The 21328-nt window shown below is 48.4% G+C and overlaps 1 protein-coding gene across 2 annotated transcripts in view; it reads right to left on the bottom strand.

Moving 5' to 3' along the window:
* Positions 1-21328, bottom strand: part of LOC125441483 (netrin-G2-like) — a 128738-nt gene that overhangs the window by 29121 nt on the left and 78289 nt on the right. For both annotated transcript variants that reach the window (XM_048512091.1, XM_048512092.1), the window contains exon 5: positions 824-996. In XM_048512091.1, coding sequence (XP_048368048.1) covers positions 824-996 — 173 coding nt within the window. The remainder of the gene's footprint in view (positions 1-823; positions 997-21328) is intronic.

Here is a 21328-nt window from a genome sequence, read left to right as displayed (position 1 = left end):
CAGACCAAATCCCTTTCCTGGTCTGTGACTGGATTAGCACTGACCCCTGTAGCGTGTATGTGAAGTTTGGATTTTTTTTTGCCCCCTATGTTGTGCATCATCACTCTTTACATTTAGCTTTACATTGAACTGCATTTGCCATTTCCTGAGCCCACTCACCCTAATTTATCCAAGGTCCGGCTTGGAGCTCTTCAAGCAATCCTTTGTGGTTCTCCACCTCACCCTACATAATTTGGTATCATCTGCAAACTTGGCCACCACGCTACCCACCCCTACTTCCAGGTCATTTATTCAACTGGTTCTGAAGGGTTTTCCGGGCTGTGTGGCCCGTGGTCTGGTGGATTTTGTTCCTAACGTTTCGCCTGCTGTATTCCAGAAGAGATGCTGTTACAGATGCAGAAGCCGAAACGTTAGGAAGTTCAAATCCACCAGACCACGGGCTATTAATAGCTCCACAAACCCCCCAGAACCACCTGGGGGCTGTTTTCCTCTTTGGAGCATCCCTGAAAGTTTGGAAACTGCCCTGGATATTTTGTCCAAGTGTCAAACTAGCGCTTTCCCAGTCAAGACTCCCTTTTCATATAGAACAATACCCTTCCTCATGGCTGGCAGTCAGCCAAACACCCCTCCTACCGACTTCTGGGGTCATTAATCTGGCCACGTGCTCCACTAGTGTGTGAATCCCACTTGCAAGCTGGTCTCTGTGCTCCTCAGGCACAAGCTGTGAGGCACTGACTGAAGCAACCTCAAAAGTGGGTCGGGCCCCCACTTCCTTTGGGGCAGGGGCATAAAAGGAAAGCAGCAGCCCATGATGGCAACTTACACACATTGGGAGAGCCATTGGGGAGGGGAAGATAGGAACCGGCCCGCCACGACTTGCTGCGGAAGTTCTTCTTGCACCTGCCGCAGTCCTGCCCGGTGGTGTTGTGTTCACATTCGCACTGGAGGCTGCCCTCCTTGAAGGTACACAGGCTGGCGTGAAGGTTGCATTTACACCTGCAAGAGAACCCAAGGGAAGGCAGCTCAGAAATTCGTTCATTCGTCGGTTGGGAAATTTCGCTCGTTCGGCTGTCGGGAAACAGCTAACCTGCTGCTCAGCGGTGGGATTCAGCCGGTTCGCGCCACTTCGGCAGAACCGGTTGTTAAAATGGCGCTGGTAAACAGCCGGTGGTTAAACTATTTGAATCCCACCACTGCTGCTGCTCCATTACAACCTTCAAAATGGTGTACAGCTTCCAACCATCGTAAATTCACAAGAGAGGAGTCCATTAGGAATGCACGAGCGAGCGGAAATTGTCCCCTTCCCAATTGTGTGGGCTAGGGCTGGCAACTCTGGGTGTGGAAATTCCTGGGGAGAGTGGAGTTTGGGAGGGACTTCGTTGGCAATAGAGTCCACCCTCTAAAGGAGCCATTTTCTGCATGGAAACTGACCTCCGTCATCTGGAGAAAAGTTGTAATTCCAGGCGATATCTATAAAGAACATAAGAACATAAGAACACGCCAGCTGGATCAGACCAGAGTCCATCTAGTCCAGCTCTCTGCTCCTCTCAGTGGTCCACCAGGTGCCTTTGGGAGCTCACCTGCAGGATGGGAAAGCAATGGCCTTCTGCTGCTGCTGCTCCCGAGCACCTGGTCTGCTAAGGCATTTTTCCCCCTTTGGGGATGAGGCGGCCTATAAATTTAATAAATAAATAAATCTGAGATCAAGGAGGATCAAGATTGGTAGCCATAGATTGGCTTCTCCTCCATAAATCTGTCCAAGCCCTTTTTAAAGCTATCCAGGTTAGTGGCCATCACCACCTCCTGTGGCAGGATATTCCAAACACCAACCACACGTTGTGTGAAGAAGTGTTTCCTTTTATTAGTCCTAATTCTTCCCCCCAGCATTTTCAACGAATGCCCCCTGGTTCTAGTATTGTGAGAAAGAGAGAAAAATCTCTCTCTGTCAACATTTTCTATCCCATGCATAATTTTATAGACTTCAATCATATCCCCATTTCATAGACTTCAATCATATCTAGGCCCTGGCTGGACCTTGACAACCCTAGTTCTGTGTTGGCCCCTTGATTCTTCTCGTTGCCCCCTCGACCTCCTTCTACTCCCAGCCTTGCTTCCACAAGGAGGATCTGCTCAGCTTTGGCTCTCAAACTGCAGCAGGGATGTTCAGAGCATCCACACAACATCCGTGTCCTTCTGTGGCTTCTCCTCTTTTGATTCAGCGTTTCAGGAACCTGTTTGGATTTGACAGGGGCGGAGCGAGGGGGAACTGCACCCGGGGCATGCCTCCGTCCTGCGCCCCTGCCACGCCCCCGCACCGGCGTGCGCCCGGTGTACCATGCCCCACCCGGTCCCCTTAGTGCTACGCCACTGGGATTTGATGTTTCTGGGAACACAGCAGTCAAAGGGGATAGGAAAGGGCAGATTTCCTACTGCCACCTTCAGAAGAATAAAGATTATAGCCTGGGTGGAAGGAAGACACAGAGTGGGAGGGAGGAGGGAGGAGGTGGGGTAGACACAGTGGTGGGATTCAGCAGTTTCGCACCACTTCAGCAGAACCGGTTGTTAAAATGGTACTTGTAAATAACCAGTTGTTAAATTATTTGAATCCCACCAACGGAACCGGTTGTTAAATTATTTGAATCCCACCACTGGGTAGACACCTGGATGTGTGTGTGCCTGCACGCCCACACATGTGCATTTTGGAAGCATCTGTCCTGAACTCAGGGTTGCCAGGAAATTTAAGAAGATTTGGGGCCGAGACTATAGAGCAGTGGTCTGCAACCTGCGGCTCTCCAGATATTCATGGACGACAATTCCCATCAGCCCCTGCCACCAATTGGATCATGGTGGCAGGGGCTGATGGGAATTGTAGTCCATGAACATCTGGAGAGCCGCAGGTTGCAGACCCCTGCAGTAGAGAGAAGGGTCTGAGGAGGTAAAGGACTTTGGTGGAGTTAATGCCATAACTCCCTGTCTATCTATGTATTTACTGTTTTCGCTGTTGTATGAGTTTTAAGTTATTTTATTGCTGATATGGGATGGAGCCTATGTATTTATATTTTATGTATGACTTGCTCCTGCCTGGTGTTGAATTGTGTTGTTCACCGCCCGGAGCCCTTTGGGGATCGGGCGGTATAAAAATTGAAACAATCCATCCATCCATCCATCCATCCATCCATCCATCCATCCATCCATCCATCCATCCATCCATCCATCCATCCATCCATCCATCCATCCATCCATCCATCCATCCATCCATCCATCCATCCATCCATCCATCCATCCATACATACATACATACATGCATAAATATATAAATACATAAATACATAAATACATAAATGAAGTCAACCTTTTGGGGGGTGGGGGATAACTGGTCTCTGTGTTCTGGAGATCAGTTGCAATTCCAGGAGATCTTCAGGCCATACCTGGAGATTAAATAAATGCCACACTGCACCAAAACATGTAAAGGCGGATTAACACCTGTAAGTCTTTAACTCATCTAGTCACTTAAATAACTCTTTCTCTATTTTTACAGATAACCCAGCTAAGACTGTATTGACATTTCTCAAGAAACCCAAGATGTTCTCCAATTCTGTCTCATTAACAAAACTATTATCATCTGCAAGCAGAAGCCTCTTACAAACCCTGGGCAAACTATTATGGGTAATAGCTTCTGAGATCTAACAAAATTGGGCAATCAGACTGTATGAGTTAAAGACTTACAGGTGTTAATACACATTTATGCGTTTTGGTGCAGCGCGGCATTTATTTAACCTTTCAGGTGCACCTACCACATTTTTTTTTAAAAAAAATTGATGTTTGATTCTTGAGAAGGGAATTTGGTGATGAAGAGCATGTTCGCCTACCCAAAGACTGGCAACCCAAGTTCTGAATGTAATACCCATCAAACATTTTCTAGTGCAAAAATGCAGTCGGCTACGGACCATGCCTGGGAATATTAGCTGAACAGAGGGACCTGCTATGAATGGATTTTGATTCACACTAATATAACTTTATACCACCTTTGGATGAACTGTCAGCTCACTTTGTGAATAAATTTGAGATTAACTTCATCGCTAAGAGGAGAAGAGACTCATTCTCTGAAATGGGGTAGTGGTCAGTGGTGGGATCCAAAAATTTTAGTAACTGGTTCCCATGGTGGTGGGATTCAAACTGTGGCGTAGCGCCAATGGGGCTGGGCGAGGCACGACGGGGGCGTGGCCGGGCATTCCAGGGGTGGGGCATTCCTGGGTGGTGCTGTGGCAAGGACGCAGCCGCTGCGCCGGGCCTTGGGCGGGAAATGAATGCACGCAGGCGCAGGCTGCCACGCACGCCGGTGCACCTCCTGCTAGACTGCTTCCAGTTCTGCACGCTACTGCTGAGAGGAGGGGCGTAACTAAGGCAAAAATCACGTGGCAAAATCACCAATTAGTAACCCCCTCTCGGCACGCACAAATAATTAGTAACCTACTCTCGGGAACCTGTGAGAACCTGCTGGATCCCACCTCTGGTAGTGGTAGTAGTATTTAACTGCAGTCGTAGTCCAGCAATAAAAAGAAAACTTTAGCTCTCATACAATGAAACCAACACTATAACAATCAAAGGGTTCCATTATCTGCAATTATAATAAAAGCTGGATTTAGCACCATATATAATTTAGGCCCTGGCCCACCAGATCTTTCCACTTTTCACATACCAGAAAAACAAAATTGGCCACTTAATGTGAATCGCTGGCATCAGTGGCTAGAAGATATGGCCAAAACCTTAGATGGCAGAAAGAATGCCATTCTGGAAGAAAGGACTCCAGGAGGAACAAGGCAGGAAGCCACTGCTTGGCAACAGGGCAGACTGGAATCTGAAGGATGCTGCTTCGGAAACCGGTGGGGGAGAACAAACACTACAGACGGCCCCCAATTCCAAGGGTTATTAACACACGCTTTGCTGTTCCTTTGCCAGAGCTCGAGAGAGATCTCCAAAGGACGTTGTGACCACTCCAGGAATGGGAGGTTTTCGTGAGTCTCTCCCCCAGTTCAACCAAGCAAGCCTAGGCCTGAATGTCATTTGTGAATCACTGGTAGATTTTGCTGGCTTTACAACGAGATCACGGGAATTACTTTTGATCCCTTGCTCTTCTTGGCAACCAAGTATTTACGCAAAGGTCAGGAAGCAGTTGGGCGGGCAGCCCCCTCTCCCACCTCTCCTACGCCAGATGGGTGCTGAGTCTCCAGGGGTACCAGAAACAGATTTGAGTTCAAATCTGACAAATGCAGCAAGCCAGGCTCTGAAGTGGCGGTTCGTGAAAGGGCTAAGGAAGGCTGTTCCCAGCAGATTTGTTTTTACTGTGTTTGTTGTTTTGCTGTACACCGCCCTGAGCCCTTCGGGGATAGGGCAGTTTATCAAATCGAAGGAAGGGAGGAAGGGAGGAAGGGAGGGAGGAAGGAAGGAAGGAAGGAAGGAAGGAAGGAAGGAAGGAAGGAAGGAAGGAAGGAAGGAAGGAAGGAAGGAAGGAAGGAAGGAAGGAAGGAAGGAAAGAAAGAAAGAAAGAAAGAAAGAAAGAAAGAAAGAAAGAAAGAAAGAAAGAAAGAAAGAAAGAAAGAAAGAAAGAAAGAAAGAAAGAAATGAGGGGATGAATCCAAGCTCTTGCTCTTTGCATCGTCCTCTCTGTCCATTTCATGGGCACTTTCTGTGATCTAAGCTATGCAGTGCTCTGTTTAGAAGGGGAATGTCAGGCTGCCATGGTCGCCCGACAGCCAAGCCACCTAGACTTGGATTCTCTGCCCTCTGGTTGTTTGCACAAAAGAACTTTTCCTCGCTTGGATGTGTGGATGTCCCTGCAGTAAATGCTCATTTAACTGAATTGGATCCTCCCCTTTTTTCTTCGTTGAGAAAGAGAAAATAAAAGGATTTTTGAAAAAGTTTTGCAATGTCATGCAGACGCAGCATCCTTCTTTAGTAACCAAAGGGCACTCTGCATGTGGCCAGAGATTATCGGTTTCTCAGCTGAATGAATAATATCCGCTAACGATAAGGGAGATCCAGATCTCAGTGAATGAGCTTTGCATCTTCAACAGGTTGTTTTATTTGGGGGGGGGGGGGACTATAGTGACTGCAACCCCAGCTAATCCAGAGGGTAATAAGGGTGGGTATTTGGTGGGGGTCCCAGACATTAAAAGACTCACTCCTGTAGCAACTGCAGTTTACATGAGCTATCCTAATGTTCGGAGACAGTGGAAGAGGATTCCCCATTTGCATGATGTCCTACTTCTTTCGTGAAGATTTTATTTTTCATACATCTAAGAGCATTGTACTCTTCTCAATCAAGGAATGCACAATATGATTAATAAAAAATTTTTAAAAACCAGGACAAGATCAGCAATGGCGTAGGAGGTTAAGAGCTCATGTATCTAATCTGGAGGAACCGGGTTTGATTCCCCGCTCTGCCGCCTGAGCCATGGAGGCTTATCTGGGAATTCAGATTAGCTTGGGCACTCCCACACACGCCAGCTGGGTGACCTTGGGCTAGTCACAGCTTCTCAGAGCTCTCTCAGCCCCACCTACCTCACAGGGTGTTTGTTGTGAGGGGGGAAGGGTAAGGTGTTTGTCAGCCCCTTTGAGTCTCCTTACAGGAGAGAAAGGGGGGATATAAATCCAAACTCTTCTTCTTCTTCTTAAAATACTAACTGATCCCAACCTTAACAACACAGAGGTTTTGCAAAAAACAGCAGCAGCAGGTGGGAAAGGAGAGCAATCCACAGCCGCAGAGCTGCAATAGAGGAGACGCTGTAGAGTTCAATCGACTCTACCTGAGAAGGAGTGCAAAGCAGCAATTCACTGGTAGATCTGAAATGTTTAGGAGGTCCGTAAGATGGAGGATTTCCCTGAGGTACTCAGGGCCCAGGGCATTGACAGCACTCAAGGTTAAAACCAGCCCCTGAAATTGAATCTGCAAATAAAGGGAAGCTCAGTGAAAAAGCTTCAAGGCGGAGGAAGGAGAGCTGGTTTTCACACCCCACTTTTCTCTACGGCCAGGAGTCTCAGTGTGGCTTACAATTGCTCCCCCACCCAGTGGTGGGATCCAAAAATTTTAGTAACAGGTTCCCATGGTGGTGGGATTCAAACTGTGCCGTAGCGCCAATGGGGCTGGGCGGGGCACAACAGGGGCGTGGCCGGGCATTCCAGGGGCGGGGCGTTAATATTATTTCTCTGTTGCTGTAAAAAACTCTTACTGTAAAAAAAAAAAGTTCCTAATTTCCAGCTGGTATCTTTCTGTCCATAATTTAAACTCACTATAGCAAGTCCTATCGTCTACTGCCAACAGAAACAACGACTTCCCCTCTAACTGACTGCCTGTCAAATTTCATACTTTCAAATACTTAATTTTGTTTCTAGAAATCAAAAGAAGGAGACTTTCCTTAAACAAGGAACTTGACCATATTACTAAAACATGTTTTTAAAACAGCCCAACAGGGAGAATTATCCCGTTTTCTACCTTCGCTAACCAGCCACATAGGAAACAACAGGACTTGATGATTTTTGGACCTAATGGAATTTCTAACGGAAAAGCAGACCCAATTAGTAACCCCCTCTCGGCACACGCAAATAATTAGTAACCTGCTCTCGGGAACTGGTAGGAACCTGCTGGATCCCACCTCTGCCCCCATCCCATGAAGAAGGTGGGGCTGCGAAGAGTTCTGAAAGAACTGTGACAGGCCCAAGATCACCCAGCAGGCTTCATGCAGGCGAGCAGGGAAACAGATCCTCCGAAGATGCCGGTCACAGTTGCAGGCGAAACGTCAGGAGAAAATGCTACTAGAACACGGCCATACAGCCCGGAAACCACACAGCACCCCAGTGATTCCAGGCGTGAAAGCCTTCAACAATACACTGAAACAAATCCAGGTCATCAGATTAGAGTCTGCCGCTCAGGTGGAGGAGTGGGGAATCAAACCCTGATCTCCAGATCCAAGTCTTAGCCACTATACCACGCAGGCAGGTGAAACTGAGCATGCCAGGATAATCCTACATGTGAGCTCCCAAAGGCACCTGGTGGGCCACTGCGAGTAGCAGAGAGCTGGACTAGATGGACTCTGGTCTGATCCAGCTGGGTTGTTCTTATGTTCTTAATCCTGCCAGACTTTTAGAAGTCAGTTTCATGTAGCCGGCTCAAGGTTGACTCAGCCTTCAATCCTTCCAAGGGTGGTAAAATGAGTCCCCAACTTGCTGGGGGCAAAGCATAACTAACTGAGGAGAGCAATGGCAAACCACTCCGTAAACACAGTCTGTCTACTTATATTGCAGTGGTGGCGAACCTATGGCACAGGTGCCAGAGGTGGCACTCAGAGCCCTCTCTGCTGCCACGCGCAGAGTGCCCCCCTCACACACACACATCTAGGCTGGCCTGGGCCGCTGGGCTCGATTATTAGCATTAAACCTAAGACCTAGTTTTGGGGAAGCAGTGTAGTTAACCCTGTTAAGCGCTGTTACACCCCATGCGAAGAACTAAAGCGCGATCCTTTACCTGGGAGAAAGCTTGGTTGCTGGCAATGGGGCTTGCTTCTGAGTAAACCCTCCTAGGGTCGTGATTCACCCGTTGCAAGAGTTGCACGGTTGCTTCAAAGCAAAGTCACCAACTACTACCAAGCTGACTCCCGAGTAACGCACGCCCTGGAGCCAACAGTTTTTTCTAAACTAAAACCTCAGTATTCAGGTTACATTGCCGTGTTGGCACTTTGCGATAAATAAGCGGGTTTTGGGTTGCTATTTGGGCACTCGGTCTCGAAAAGGTTCGCCATCACTGTTATATCGTGATGTGAAATCACCCCACAGGTCCGCAATCACTCAGTGCTTGCCCGGGCGACTCCCTTTCCCTAATATTTTCGAAGGCTTAAGTCGCTCAGGGCTCTAAGGTCTCGCAAGAAATCCCGTATAGGAAAGTATGCAGAGCAGAGCGGCGTCGACATTTTGCTGCATCCACGAAACGCACCTGAAATAACAAGGTACCTGTTTGCCCTACCCTCGGCTGTACCAGATCAGCCATTCCTCACTGTCGGGACCCATCCGCAGGGCAAAAAATAAACACATCTTTCTCATCCCCAGGATCAATTGTGCTGGAGAATTGCTTTCTGAAGTCAACCTTTGAGAATCATCAATCTAATCAAAAAACGATAACTTGTGCAACCTGACCCCCGACACAGCACTTTTCAGACCAATCAATCAGAATGCATTATTTAAGAGTGAGCAGCAGAATAGCTCCAAGCAGCCGGGGCCGAGGATCCCTCTTTGTGCAGCTGCTGAGACGCCCTGGGAAAAAAGCTCCCACCCCCTGCATCCCTACCTACCACTCCAAAAAAGTTCCCACCCCCTGCATCCCTACCTACCACTCCAAAAAAGTTCCCACCTGCGGCCTACCACCACCACTCCCAAAAGGTTCCCACCCCCTGCATCCCACCACCTACCACTCCAAAAGTTCCCACCTGCATCCTACTCACCACCTAAAAAAAAAGTTCCCACCCCCTGCATCCCTACCTACCACTCCAAAAAAGTTCCCACCCCCTGCATCCCTACCTACCACTCCAAAAAAGTTCCCACCCCCTGCATCCCTACCTACCACTCCAAAAAAGTTCCCACCCCCTGCATCCCTACCTCTCCAAAAGTTCCCACCCCCCTGCATACCACTCCAAAAAGGTTCCCACCCCCACTGCATCCCTACCTGCACCACTCCAGGTTCCCACCCCCTGCATCCCCACCTGCCACTCCAAAGTTCCCACCTGCATCCTACCTACCACTCCAAAAGGTTCCGCCCCTGCATCTACCACCACTCCCAAAAAAAAAGCTCCCACCCCCTGCATCCCTCCCTACCACCCCCAAAAAGTTCCCACCCCCCTGCATCCCTACTACCACCCACTCCAAAAGTTTACCCCTGCATCCTACCTACCACTCCAAAAGTTCCACCCCTGCATCCCTACCTACCACTCCAAAAAAGTTCCCACCCCCTGCATCCCTACCTACCACTCCAAAGAGTTCCCACCCTGCATCCCCTACCTACCACTCCAGTTCCACCCCCTGCATCCCTACCTACCACTCCAAAAAAGTTCCCACCCCCTGCATCCCTACCTACCACTCCAAAAAAGTTCCCACCCCCTGCATCCCTACCTACCACTCCAAAAAAGTTCCCACCCCCTGCATCCCTACCTACCACTCCAAAAAAGTTCCCACTACCCTGCTCCCTACCTACCACTCCAATCCCCAATTCCCTGTTTTGACTTGGATTTCTTTCTGTAGTTGCCTAACATGAGGCAGACACAGGTGTCCATGTGGACGCAGGGAGCAGAGCAAAAGAAGAGCAGAGCAAATGTGCTCGGTCTGATCCCAGGAGCTGAGAACGAAAACAAACCTCGGCCCACCTTCTTGTGCATATTAAATAGATGAACAGTTGAAAAACCAGCACAGTGGCGGGCTCTGATATGGTGTTTGTTCCCCACTCCTATGCGTAAGTGGTGGCTCTGATCTAGGAGCAGCAGTGGTGTGGTGGTTAAGAGCAGGTGTATTCTAATCTGGAAGAACCGGGTTTGATTCCCCACTCTGCCGTTTGAGCTGTGGAGGCTTCTCTGGGGAATTCAGATTAGCCTGGGCACTCCCACACACACCAGCTGGGTGACCTTGGGCTAGTCACAGCTTCTCGGAGCTCTCTCAGGCCCACCTACCTCACAGGGTGTTTGTTGTGATGGGGAAGGGAGAAAGGGGGGATAAAATCCAAACTCCTCCTCCTCCTCCTCCTCTTCTTCTCCTCCTCCTCCTCCTCCTCCTCCTCCTCGTTAACTGGGTCTGTTTCCCCACTCTGCCACCTGAAGCCCGCTGGGTGATCTTGGCTCAGTCACAATTCTCTCAGAACTCTCTCAGCCCCGCCTATCTTACAGGGTGATGTCTTAACTTCTTATGCAACTTACAGTGATGGCAAAAACACATAACTTTTTGTGCATTAATATTTTTAGGCCAGTCATTTACATTCAGGGTTGTCTTCTTTTCAAGATGAAGAAAAGGAAGAGTTTGGATTTATACCCCCCCTTTCTCTGCTGCAAGGCGTCTCAGAGCAGCTTACAAACTCCTTTCCCTTCCTCTCTCCGCAACACACACCTTGTGAGGTTGGTAGGGCTGAGAGAGTTCAGAGACAACTGGGACCAGCCCAAGGTCACCCAGCAGGCTTCATGTGGAGGAGTGAGGAATCAAATCCGGCTCACCAATTAAGAGTCCACACTCATTTGGAGCACTGGGTACTCAAAACTGGTTCTCCAGATTACAGCCCACCACTCTTAACCACTACACCACTGCAATAAACTGCACTCCCCCACTGTACTACTGCAATACAAGGTACAGGCAGTGGTGGGATCCAAAAATGTTAGTAACAGGTTCCCATGGTGGTGGGATTCAAACTGTGGCGTAGCGCCAATGGGGCTGGGCGGGGCACGACGGGGGCATTGCCGGGCATTCCAGGGGTGGGGCATTCCAGGGGCGGGGCATTCCTGGGCGGGGCTATGGCAAGGATGCAGCCGCTGCGCCGGTCCTTGGGCGGGAAATGAATGCACGCAAGTTCCGGTGCACCTCCTGCTAGACTGCTTCCAGTTCTGCGCGCTGCTGCTGAGAGGAGGGGCGTAACTAAGGCAAAAATCACGTGGCAAAACCACCCATTAGTAACCCCCTCTCGGCACACGCAAATAATTAGTCACCTACTCTCGGGAACCTGTGAGAACCTGCTGGATCCCACCTCTGGGTACAGGTGAATGCACCAAACGGAGCTCAACAATTCCACTAACAGTAATGTGGGACCAAACCTCTGGCCTCCTCCATAGAATCATACCAGGGCTGATAATTCCAGGTTGGGAAATCCAATCCAATCCAATCCAATCCAAAAGCCTTTATTAGGCATAAAACCAGAAGTACCATACATTCCAAGAACAATAACAGGATCATGGTTACACATCATGTAGAACACGGATTAAAAATGTGGCAACTGCTTCAGAAACTTCGACATGAGGGCTGTTCAACAGCTTAGACATTTTTAGTTTGTCTGGGAAAAACATAAATTCTAGAGGTAGTAAAGCTCCCGGATCGGTTCTAACATCATAATTCCTCGAACAGTAAAGCGGGATGTGAGGAATTGAGTCCATAGCGTTGGGACAGTACCGACAACAACGCTCACTTCGTGGGATGTTAAGGAAACGACCTTGAAGATAGACAGAGGGGAACGAGTTGCGCCTTGCTCTGGTCATGACCCATCTGCACTTATAATTAACATGCTGTTCTAAATATACAGCAGGGCTAGATTTCTGGGGTGTGATCCTAAAGTATAGAGGGGAACGAGAGCTTTGCGCAGCACTCAGGAGAGGTTGGTATTCCTGGTCATACAGTCTGGTCTTTAGACGATGGTAAATTTCTGTGGCGGGAAGGATATGAAGAGACTCCCATGAGAAACCCAGGGTTGGGAAATTGCTGGGGAGTTGGTGATGGAACATGGGGAGGGGAGAAGAGGGATATACTGCTGTTTTCCCACATATTGGATAATGCACTTCCAATTAACATTAAGGCTCATTTTGAAACTGGGTTTTTTCTGAGTAGAACAGGAAAATCCACTTGTAAGTTGTGGCTGAAATCAGAGGTGGGATCCAGCAGGTTCTCACCAGTTCCCGAGAGTGGGTTACTAATTATTCGTGTGTGCCGAGAGGGGGTTACTAATTGGGTCTGCTTTTCTGTTAGAAATTCCATTCAGTCCAAAAATCACAAAGTCCTGTTGTTTCCTATGTGGCTGGTTAGCGAAGGTAGAAAACGGGATCATTCTCCCTGTTGGGCTGTTTTAAAAACATGTTTTAGAAATATGGTCAAGTTCCTTGTTTAAGGAAAGTATCCTCCTTTTGATTTCTAGAAACAAAATTAAGTATTTGAAAGTATGAAGTATTTGACAGGCAGTCAATTAGAGGAGAAGTAGTTGTTTCTGTTGGCAGTAGACGATAGGACTTGCTATAATGAGTTTAAATTATGGACAGAAAGATACCAGCTGGAAATTAGGAACTTTTTTACAGTAAGAGTTTTTTACAGCAACAGAGAAATTATTAATGCCCCGCCCCTGGAATGCCCGGCCACGCCCCCGTCGTGCCCCGCCCAGCCCCATTGGCGCTACGCCACTGTTTGAATCCCACCACCATGGGAACCTGTTACTAAATTTTTTGGATCCCACCACTGGCTGAAATGTATGATCCAATGTATATGAATGCAGCAGGGGCGGAGCGAGGGGGAACTGTGCCCAGGGCATGTGTGCGCCCTGCGCCCCGCCCCGCTCCAGAATGCCCTCTCTACGCCACAGAACGCCCCCTCCACGCCCTTGCCACACCCCCACAGGGGCACGTGCCTGGTGCGTCATGCACCCTCCCACCCCCTTGGCGCTACGCCACTGGAATGCAGCCATCGAGTCGACCTTCCAAAGCAGCCGTTTTCTCCAAAGAAACAGAATTCTGTACTTTGGAGTCCAGCTGGAATTCCGGGAGATTTCCAGGCCATACCTGGAAGCTGGCAATCCTAAACAGTGCCCTGGTTCTCATTGTCTGCCAGTAGGAGAGGGACTGCAAAAGTAGGAAACCTGCTAATGGCTTCCGTCCAACGATGGGATTTTGATGTCGGCTCTGCATGGAACTGTTTCCTCTCGCTATAATTGATGGGCCTTTAATGAGTCCCGTGGGGCCAGGCAGTTGAAGGGAGCGCTTTCCTCCCAGTCTCCTGAGAAAGTTTTCCCTTTTTCATCTGATCTTCGTTCTTTGCGAAACATGAATAAATATCGCCCCGTACCACCACCTCTCAGTCCCGGGCCCCTCGTTCTGTTCTGCGCCCTATGCACAAATTGCAGCCCTTTGGCAACTCTTTGTTCCTGATTAACACCATTCTGACACGATTCACCCCCAAGACAACATTGAAATGCATGAACGACACTTTTCGCTTACCAGTTGTACGAAAAGGTGTTTTTGTTGGAAAAGAAATAACAATGCGGCAATAAACTTGATTTAAATAAGAAAAGACACCACAGTAGGTGTGGTGTGTGAATTCTCCGGGTGACCGCTTAAAACAATGTGTAGTTTCAGCGTGTGGGCACACAAAGGGGAGACGGTGTACAGCAGGTTGCTTATGATGACAAAAGGTTGTACAGCAATTTCGGGGCAAACATTTATTTCTGATCCCCTTCAAACCTGGCTTCACGATGCCTAAGAGGCAGGCGGGCATGAGAATGTCACAAGTACTGATTCCTAATTAGAAAAAGAGGGAGGGATGATATTAAGCATTTGTATGGTAGTCTGATCTCGTCGGAGCTCAGATGCTAAGCAGGGCGAGAGATCTCCAAGGAATATCAGGGTCATGACGCAGAGGCAGGTAATGGGAAAACACCACTGACTTTCTCTTGCCTTGAAAACCTCGCCCGGGGCCATCGTAAGTCGTCTGGAACTTGCTGGCAAAAAATAGTAGCTCAAAACAGTCCACATAGAATCATAGGCTCATTCCGCACATGCAGAATAATGCACTTTCAAACTGCTTTCAGTGCTCTTTGAAGCTGGGCGGAATAGCAAAATCCACTTGCAAACAGTTGTGAAAGTGGTTTGAAAACGCATTATTTTGCGTGTGCGGAAGGGGCCATAGATTTCGAAGCGACCATACAGGCCATCTAGTCCAACCTCCTAATCGATACAGGGTCGGCCTAAAACATTCCCACATTCGTCCAATCGTTGCTTGAAGACTGCCGGTGAGGGGGAACTCACTGCGTCCCTGGACAGTCAACTCCACTGCTGAACAACTCTTATTGTAAAAAGTTTCCCCTTATTGCCAAAGGCGTATCAGGGGGAAATGGCGCGTGGGGACAACACCTGCTCTGAGCGCCCACTCCCACCCCCACCCTCAGGGGCGGGGCTCAGGAGTGGGGCTCAGAGGGGCACCGAAGCAGCACCTCTCCAAGTGCCCCCCCACTGCCCTGCAGACCACCTCCTGTCTTCCCCAGGCCCTGGGGAGGGCAAAACCCAGCCTGCAGGGAGGCGGGGGGCAGGGCGCCACAGCAGATACACGGTGGAGGAGAGGCCTCCCCGCTGTGCAGCTGGGCCCGGCCTTGGGTGCCAGCACAATCACCTGGCAGGGAGAGGCCTGTACATGCAGCTGGGAGGACTCTCCCCTACTGGGGAATCACGCCGGCGCATCTGGGCTCTCCCGCAACGTGCAAGGCCTCTCCCCCACCTGGCGAGGTCGCTGTGCTGCGGGAGAAACCAGGTGCAGGCACCCGGCCGATGGCTGGCGCCCCCTCCCACGTGACTGATAGGCATGAACCCCATGTCCCTATAGGCGGTACGCCACTGCTTATTGTTTGGGAACTAAAGATTACAAGGTAACAAATTTTAAAACTATGTAACGTTCTCTCTGAACGATATTAGTGTTGTAATTTTAAGATCCAATGTATTAAGAGTTTGTGTGTGTGTGTGTGTGTGTGTGTGTGTGTGTGTGTGTGTGTGTGTGTGTGTGTGTGTGTGTGTGTGTGTGTGTAGTTTATGGGTCGCTGTATTTTCTTTTTTCTTTTTCTATATTTTCTTTTCTGTTCAATTATATTTGAGAAAATTAATAAAAATATTATTTTAAAAAGAGAACTCGCAGTCCAAAAACTAAAGAGAACTACAAGCCCAAAACGGAAACCAAAACTGCTCATGGAGCAGGTGCCGTTACCTGAAGGAACAGAAACATACAGCCCGCCAACCTCCTCTCACATAGAGCCACATTTTTCAGCCAAATTTGATCGTCAGTAACACACACTCATTATTGCAGCAGCCCATGATTCCATGCAGTGGTTACTCCTAGTATTCCTCAATTGCCCCAGCGTCTCAGTTTCCCAGCATGGATACAATCGCCCCCAGCTTCAAAACTGCTCTCTGCCCTAATGTTACATTTCAAGCTCTATGTGAAATTGACAAAGCTGATCCACTCAGCTCTGCTTCTTGGTACTTCTGCCTCAAGTCGCATTGCTAGTTAGATATGACAAAGAGAAAACATTTTTGAAAAAATCTTTTTGAAAATGGCAGAGGAGGGAGAGAAGAAAATAGCTGAAGGGGAGATTGGGTAGTTACATGGGAGTGTGAATAAGGGCTGGATATTTTGTGGGGCAGAGAAATAAAGAATGTTTCAACATGCTCACAAGATCAAGGGAAGATTACTTGGAAACATATAGAAAAAATCATTGCAGTTAAAGCTTGGGAAAACAACTGGGGATAAGGGGGGGAAATGAAAGAAAAATATTTTTGGAACCAAACATGCAGAATTAAAAATTAAAAATGCAGTTTTTGCAGCAAGCCTGTTGTGAACAACTTGTGCTTTTGGAAAAGGCCATAGTTTATGGGCAAGGGAATATTAGGAGGCTGTTAAGGAAAGACAAGAAATCATAATAGGGATATACATTTAATCTCTAATCATCTGGGTCTTTAGTGTGTATGTTTTCAAGCTTACTCCTAAATTCCCGAGGGCTAGAATCTTGTTTTCATCTTTTCAAAAACGCTGAAAATTCTTAGGAATGCAAATTTTTCAGCAGATTTCACACAAATGACATTGTGGTACCCGAGTAGCCTTAATTATGGGCAGGCAAGTTCTGCTCAAATGGTTTGGAAAACATGAATTCCCTTGGGCTTACTTTATGCTCCAGACAAACAGACGAAGAAAGGAAGATTGTGATACCTATGTGTTTCTCCCTGGGCTTGCACCAATTAATTTTAAATAAGTTATCATCCATCAGTCAGTATTATTTACACTGAAGAAGTTATTTAACAAGACATTTACACAGTCACATCTGAAGAAATGGATTGTGGGACACGGGAGATTTGAAGGACGGGATGCTGGACACTGAGACATCGGTGTAAATATTCACAGCAGAGATGCATCCAAATGCTCTCTGGTCTTGATCCTGGAATGCGCTAAGGCCTGTATTCGTGCTCATTGGCCATGCTCAGTAAGAACATAAGAACTAGCCTGCTGGATCAGACCAGAGTCCATCTAGCCCAGCTCTCTGCTACTCACAGTGGCCCACCAGGTGCCTTTGGGAGCTCACATGCAGGATGTGAAAGCAAGGGCCTTAAGAACATAAGAACTAGCCTGCTGGATCAGACCAGTGTCCATCTAGTCCAGCTCTCTGCTACTCGCAGTGGCCCACCAGGTGCCTCTGGGAGCTCACATGCAGGATGTGAAAGCAATGGCCTTCTGCGGCTGTTGCTCCTGAGCACCTGGACTATTAAGGCATTTGCAATCTCAGATCAAAGAGGATCAAGGTTGGTAGCCAGAGATCGACTTCTCCTCCATAAATCTGTCCAAGCCCCCTTTAAAGCTATCCAGGCTAGCGGCCATCACCACCTCCTGTGGCAGCATATTCCAAACACCAATCACACGTTGCGTGAAGAAGTGTTTCCTTTTATTAGTCCTAATTCTTCCCCCCAGCATTTTCAATGGATCCTCCCTGGTTCTAGTTTTGGCTTTTGTAAAAGTTCCTTAGTATAAACATACATCATTTCCCTGGTCTATTGATGAAACTGTATTCGGCATTCAAGGGTTGGGACAAAAACTCAGAGGAGCTCTCCAGCACAAAGTCAGAGGCAGGTAACAGGACCTTGGTCATCCATCTCCCGAAATTGGCAAAATGTCACCGGCACTTGGCAAAGGAATGTGCTTCCAGACACTTCTCAACATTTTTTGCCCTTAGCCATTAGATCTGCAAGGTCTTTCCTCCATTCGGTGGCCTTGGCAAACTGATGCTCAGCCGGTTTACCTGGCTGTAAAGTTCCATTTCGTCCAACCATGAAAGGAGAGTTAAGAGTGCAGGAGGCAAAGGTCACGAGAATCCATGACAGCAAACTGACATGTTTTAACGCAGCAGACTGAACAGGGGTCTCCAGGAAAGACACTGACCAAGGCTGGCCCTAGACATTCCCGCTGATGTAGGCTGCAGCGGAAAACAGCTTCGTGTCTCCTGTAGGAAGACTCAACACTTCATAGTTTCAGAAGGTAGCCCTGCTGGTCTGCAGTAGAAGAGGAGGAGGAGCAGGAAGAAGAGGAAGAAGAGGAAGAAGAAAAAAAGAAAAAGAAAAAGAAGAAAAAGAAAAAGAAAAAGAAAAAGAAGAAGAAGAAGAAGAAGAAGAAGAAGAAGAAGAAGAAGAAGAAGAAGAAGAAGAAGAAGAAGAAGAAGAAGAAGAAGAAGAGGAAGAGGAAGAAGAAGAAGAAGAGGAGGAGGAGGAGGAGGAGGAGGAGGAGCAGGAGCAGGAAGAGGAAGAGGAAGAGGAAGAAGAAGAGGAGCAGGAGGAGGAGGAGGAGGAGGAGGAGATGGAGGCTCCCATGACTGACTAGTGGGAATCAACAAATGCCTTTCCTGATGTTGGTCACAGCTATAAAAAGGCTACCAAACGTGAGGTCTTCTCAGTGGCGTAACGCCAATGGGGAGCGAGACACCCCGGTCACGAACCGGTGCGGGAGCATGGGGGGGGGCGTGGCGCAGCAGGGGCTCAGGGCACACATGTGCCCCAGGCACAGTCCCCCCCCCCCCCGGTGTAGCACCCTCGTCTTCCCACTTGTTTCCACAGCAAGAAACAGAGGGGCATCATAGAATCCACCTGCGGAAGGATCCACTGCACTAACACACAGGAGCAAAAACCTAGTGAGGTGTTCCTGTACAGACTGGAGGAGAAGGGGGAAGGTCTCGTGCAATAAGATACGAAGCTAAGAAATGATTTACTGAATAATTGATTCAATTAATCCTTGGTCTGATAAATGCTCGGGGTGCCAAAGGCGTAACAGCCGTCGCTGCGGCGAGAGCAATTATAACCATCCTCGTCATTCCCCATGCTTGTACCTGCTGAGCATTTTGTAATATTAATAAACACTACCAACTTGTTATTCCCATGCGGGTCACAGAAATGGGAGGGGGGATTGTTTTATTTTTAAAAAATCAAAGAAAGAAGGAGAAGCAGAAAGGGACAGAGAGAAGGTACCGAGCAGGTTTTGGAAGGGCAGGAAGAGAAATCTCAACAGTCGCTCGCTCAGTCGCGTCTCTCAAATTTTTCATCACCAGAGCCCCACGTCGCTCATTCACCCCATTAAGCTCAATTATGCCTGATTAATTCTTGCATGGCTTTGCACTGCGCCCGAGCAATTTGAAGTGAGGCCTGACGTTAAACAGGGGAGAAATTTATACTTCGGTGGGAGTATATGATGAAGGTGCGTGGGGGTCAATACTGATGAATCATTATGCAATGTGAGAGGAAAGTGAGTTGGGGGGAGTTTCCTTCGCCCTGTCTCAGAAGGTTAACGGCAGGAGGACCCTCTGTGGGGGGGAAAGTCTTTCCGCTTCCTTCTCCCCAGTTTCCTCTCCTCAGGTCTGACGCACTCAGCCTTACCGACCAAGGGCTTTCTCGGTTTCTATTCCTGTCCCAGGTTCTGTGCATCTCCAGTTACCCACTGGATCGATAGGGACAGGATGGAGGAAAACGGAGGAGAAGAAAAAAGGACGTTATAGAGAGGAGAGAGGGCAGGATGCACAAAAATAAACTGCCCTCCGCCGATTCCACAAAGCGTGCCAACTGCTGCAGATCACTTTTGCTGGGCGCGAGGGGAAGGCATGCAAAGATCCTGCTGGCTCTTGAGCAGCGATGGCGAACCTATGGCACGGGTGCCAGAGGTGGCACTCAGAGCCCTTTCTGTGGGCACGCATGCAGACTTCATCATCAGGAGCAGCAGTGGCGTAGGAGGTTAAGAGCTCGTGTACCTAATCTGGAGGAACCGGGTTTGATTCCCAACTCTGCCGCCTGAGCTGCGGAGGCTTATCTGGGGAATTCAGATTAGCCTGCGCACTCCCACACACGCCAGCTGGGTGACCTTGGGCTAGTCACAGCTTCTCGGAGCTCTCTCAGCCCCACCTACCTCACAGGGTGTTTGTTGTGAGGGGAGGAGGGCAAGGAGATTGTAAGCCCCTTTGAGTCTCCTGCAGGAGAGAAAGGGGGGATATAAATCCAAACTCTTCTTCTTCGTCATCATCATGGGGGGGGGGGGAAATCACCCCACCCCCCACACACACACCTAGGCTGGCCTGGGCATGATTCTTTACCCGGGAGTAAGCTCAGTTACTGGCAATGGGGCTTGCTTCTGAGTAAACCGTCCTAAGGTCATGATTCACCCATTCGAAGCATTGCATGATTGCTTCACCAAGCTTACTCCTGAGCAACGTGTGCCTCGGAGCCAACTGTTTTTTCTAAACCAGGGGTCTTCAAACTACGCCCCTCCAGATGTTCATAGACTACAATTCCCATGAGCCCTACCACTTGGCCATGCTGGCAGGGGCTGATGGGAATTGTAGTCCATGAACATCTGGAGGGCCGCAGTTTGAAGACCCCTGTAAATCTAAATTAAAACCTCAGTATTCAGGTTAAATTGCTGTGTTGGCACTTTGTGATAAATAAGCGGGTTTTGGGTTGCAATGTGGGCACTCGGTCTCGAAAAGGTTCGCCATCACTGCTCTAGAGAGTCAGGATATGCTTGGAAATTCAGGAATGGAGCCGGGGGAGGGTGGGTTTTGGGAAGAACGGACCTCGGCAGGGTGTGATACCATGCTAAGCAAAAGGGGAAGGTACACACCCAAGTGAAAATGAAGAAAACTTGTACCAACAGGCTACAATGATGACTTCAAAAATTAGTTCTCCCTCTGGAGTAGCAATTTACTTTTAAGTAACCAAAATAATTTTATAATTTTACAAACAGTAACCAAATGTTTTGGAAAAAATTGTTTACATTCTCCCATTGGAGTAATATATATAAACACAAGTTAGAACGGCACGGCAATATAATCTAAATATAAATATAACAGCTAGCCAGATTCTAGATATAGAATCTATACTAGGAATCCATAATCTATCAGCTTCGTCAGTACACAATTGGCCATGCTGGTAGGGCTGATGGGAATTGTAGTTCCTGGAACATCTGAGAGCCGCAGGTCTCCACCTGTTCTAGATCAGGGGTAGGAACCTGCAGGCTCTCCAGATGTTCAGGAACACAATTCCCATCAGCCTCTGTCAGCATGGCCAATTGGCCATGCTGGTAAGCTGATGGGAATGGATTCCTAATTTATTCTAGATAATTAACCAACTGGCCAAGACACTGGACGTGTGCTTTTGAAGCCAGAACGTTACATACGTGTTACAGAAAAACCAAGATTGGACCTCCACGTTTCTGGAAACAGTAGAAAGCTGACAAGCAGAGGCGGAGATGAAATGGGGACATCTGGGGCGGC

Source organism: Sphaerodactylus townsendi, linkage group LG12 (genome assembly GCF_021028975.2).
Source record: "Sphaerodactylus townsendi isolate TG3544 linkage group LG12, MPM_Stown_v2.3, whole genome shotgun sequence".
NCBI lineage: Eukaryota > Metazoa > Chordata > Lepidosauria > Squamata > Sphaerodactylidae > Sphaerodactylus > Sphaerodactylus townsendi.
The sequence above is the reverse complement of the archived record's forward strand: the minus strand, read 5'-3'. Positions and strand labels throughout refer to the sequence as shown.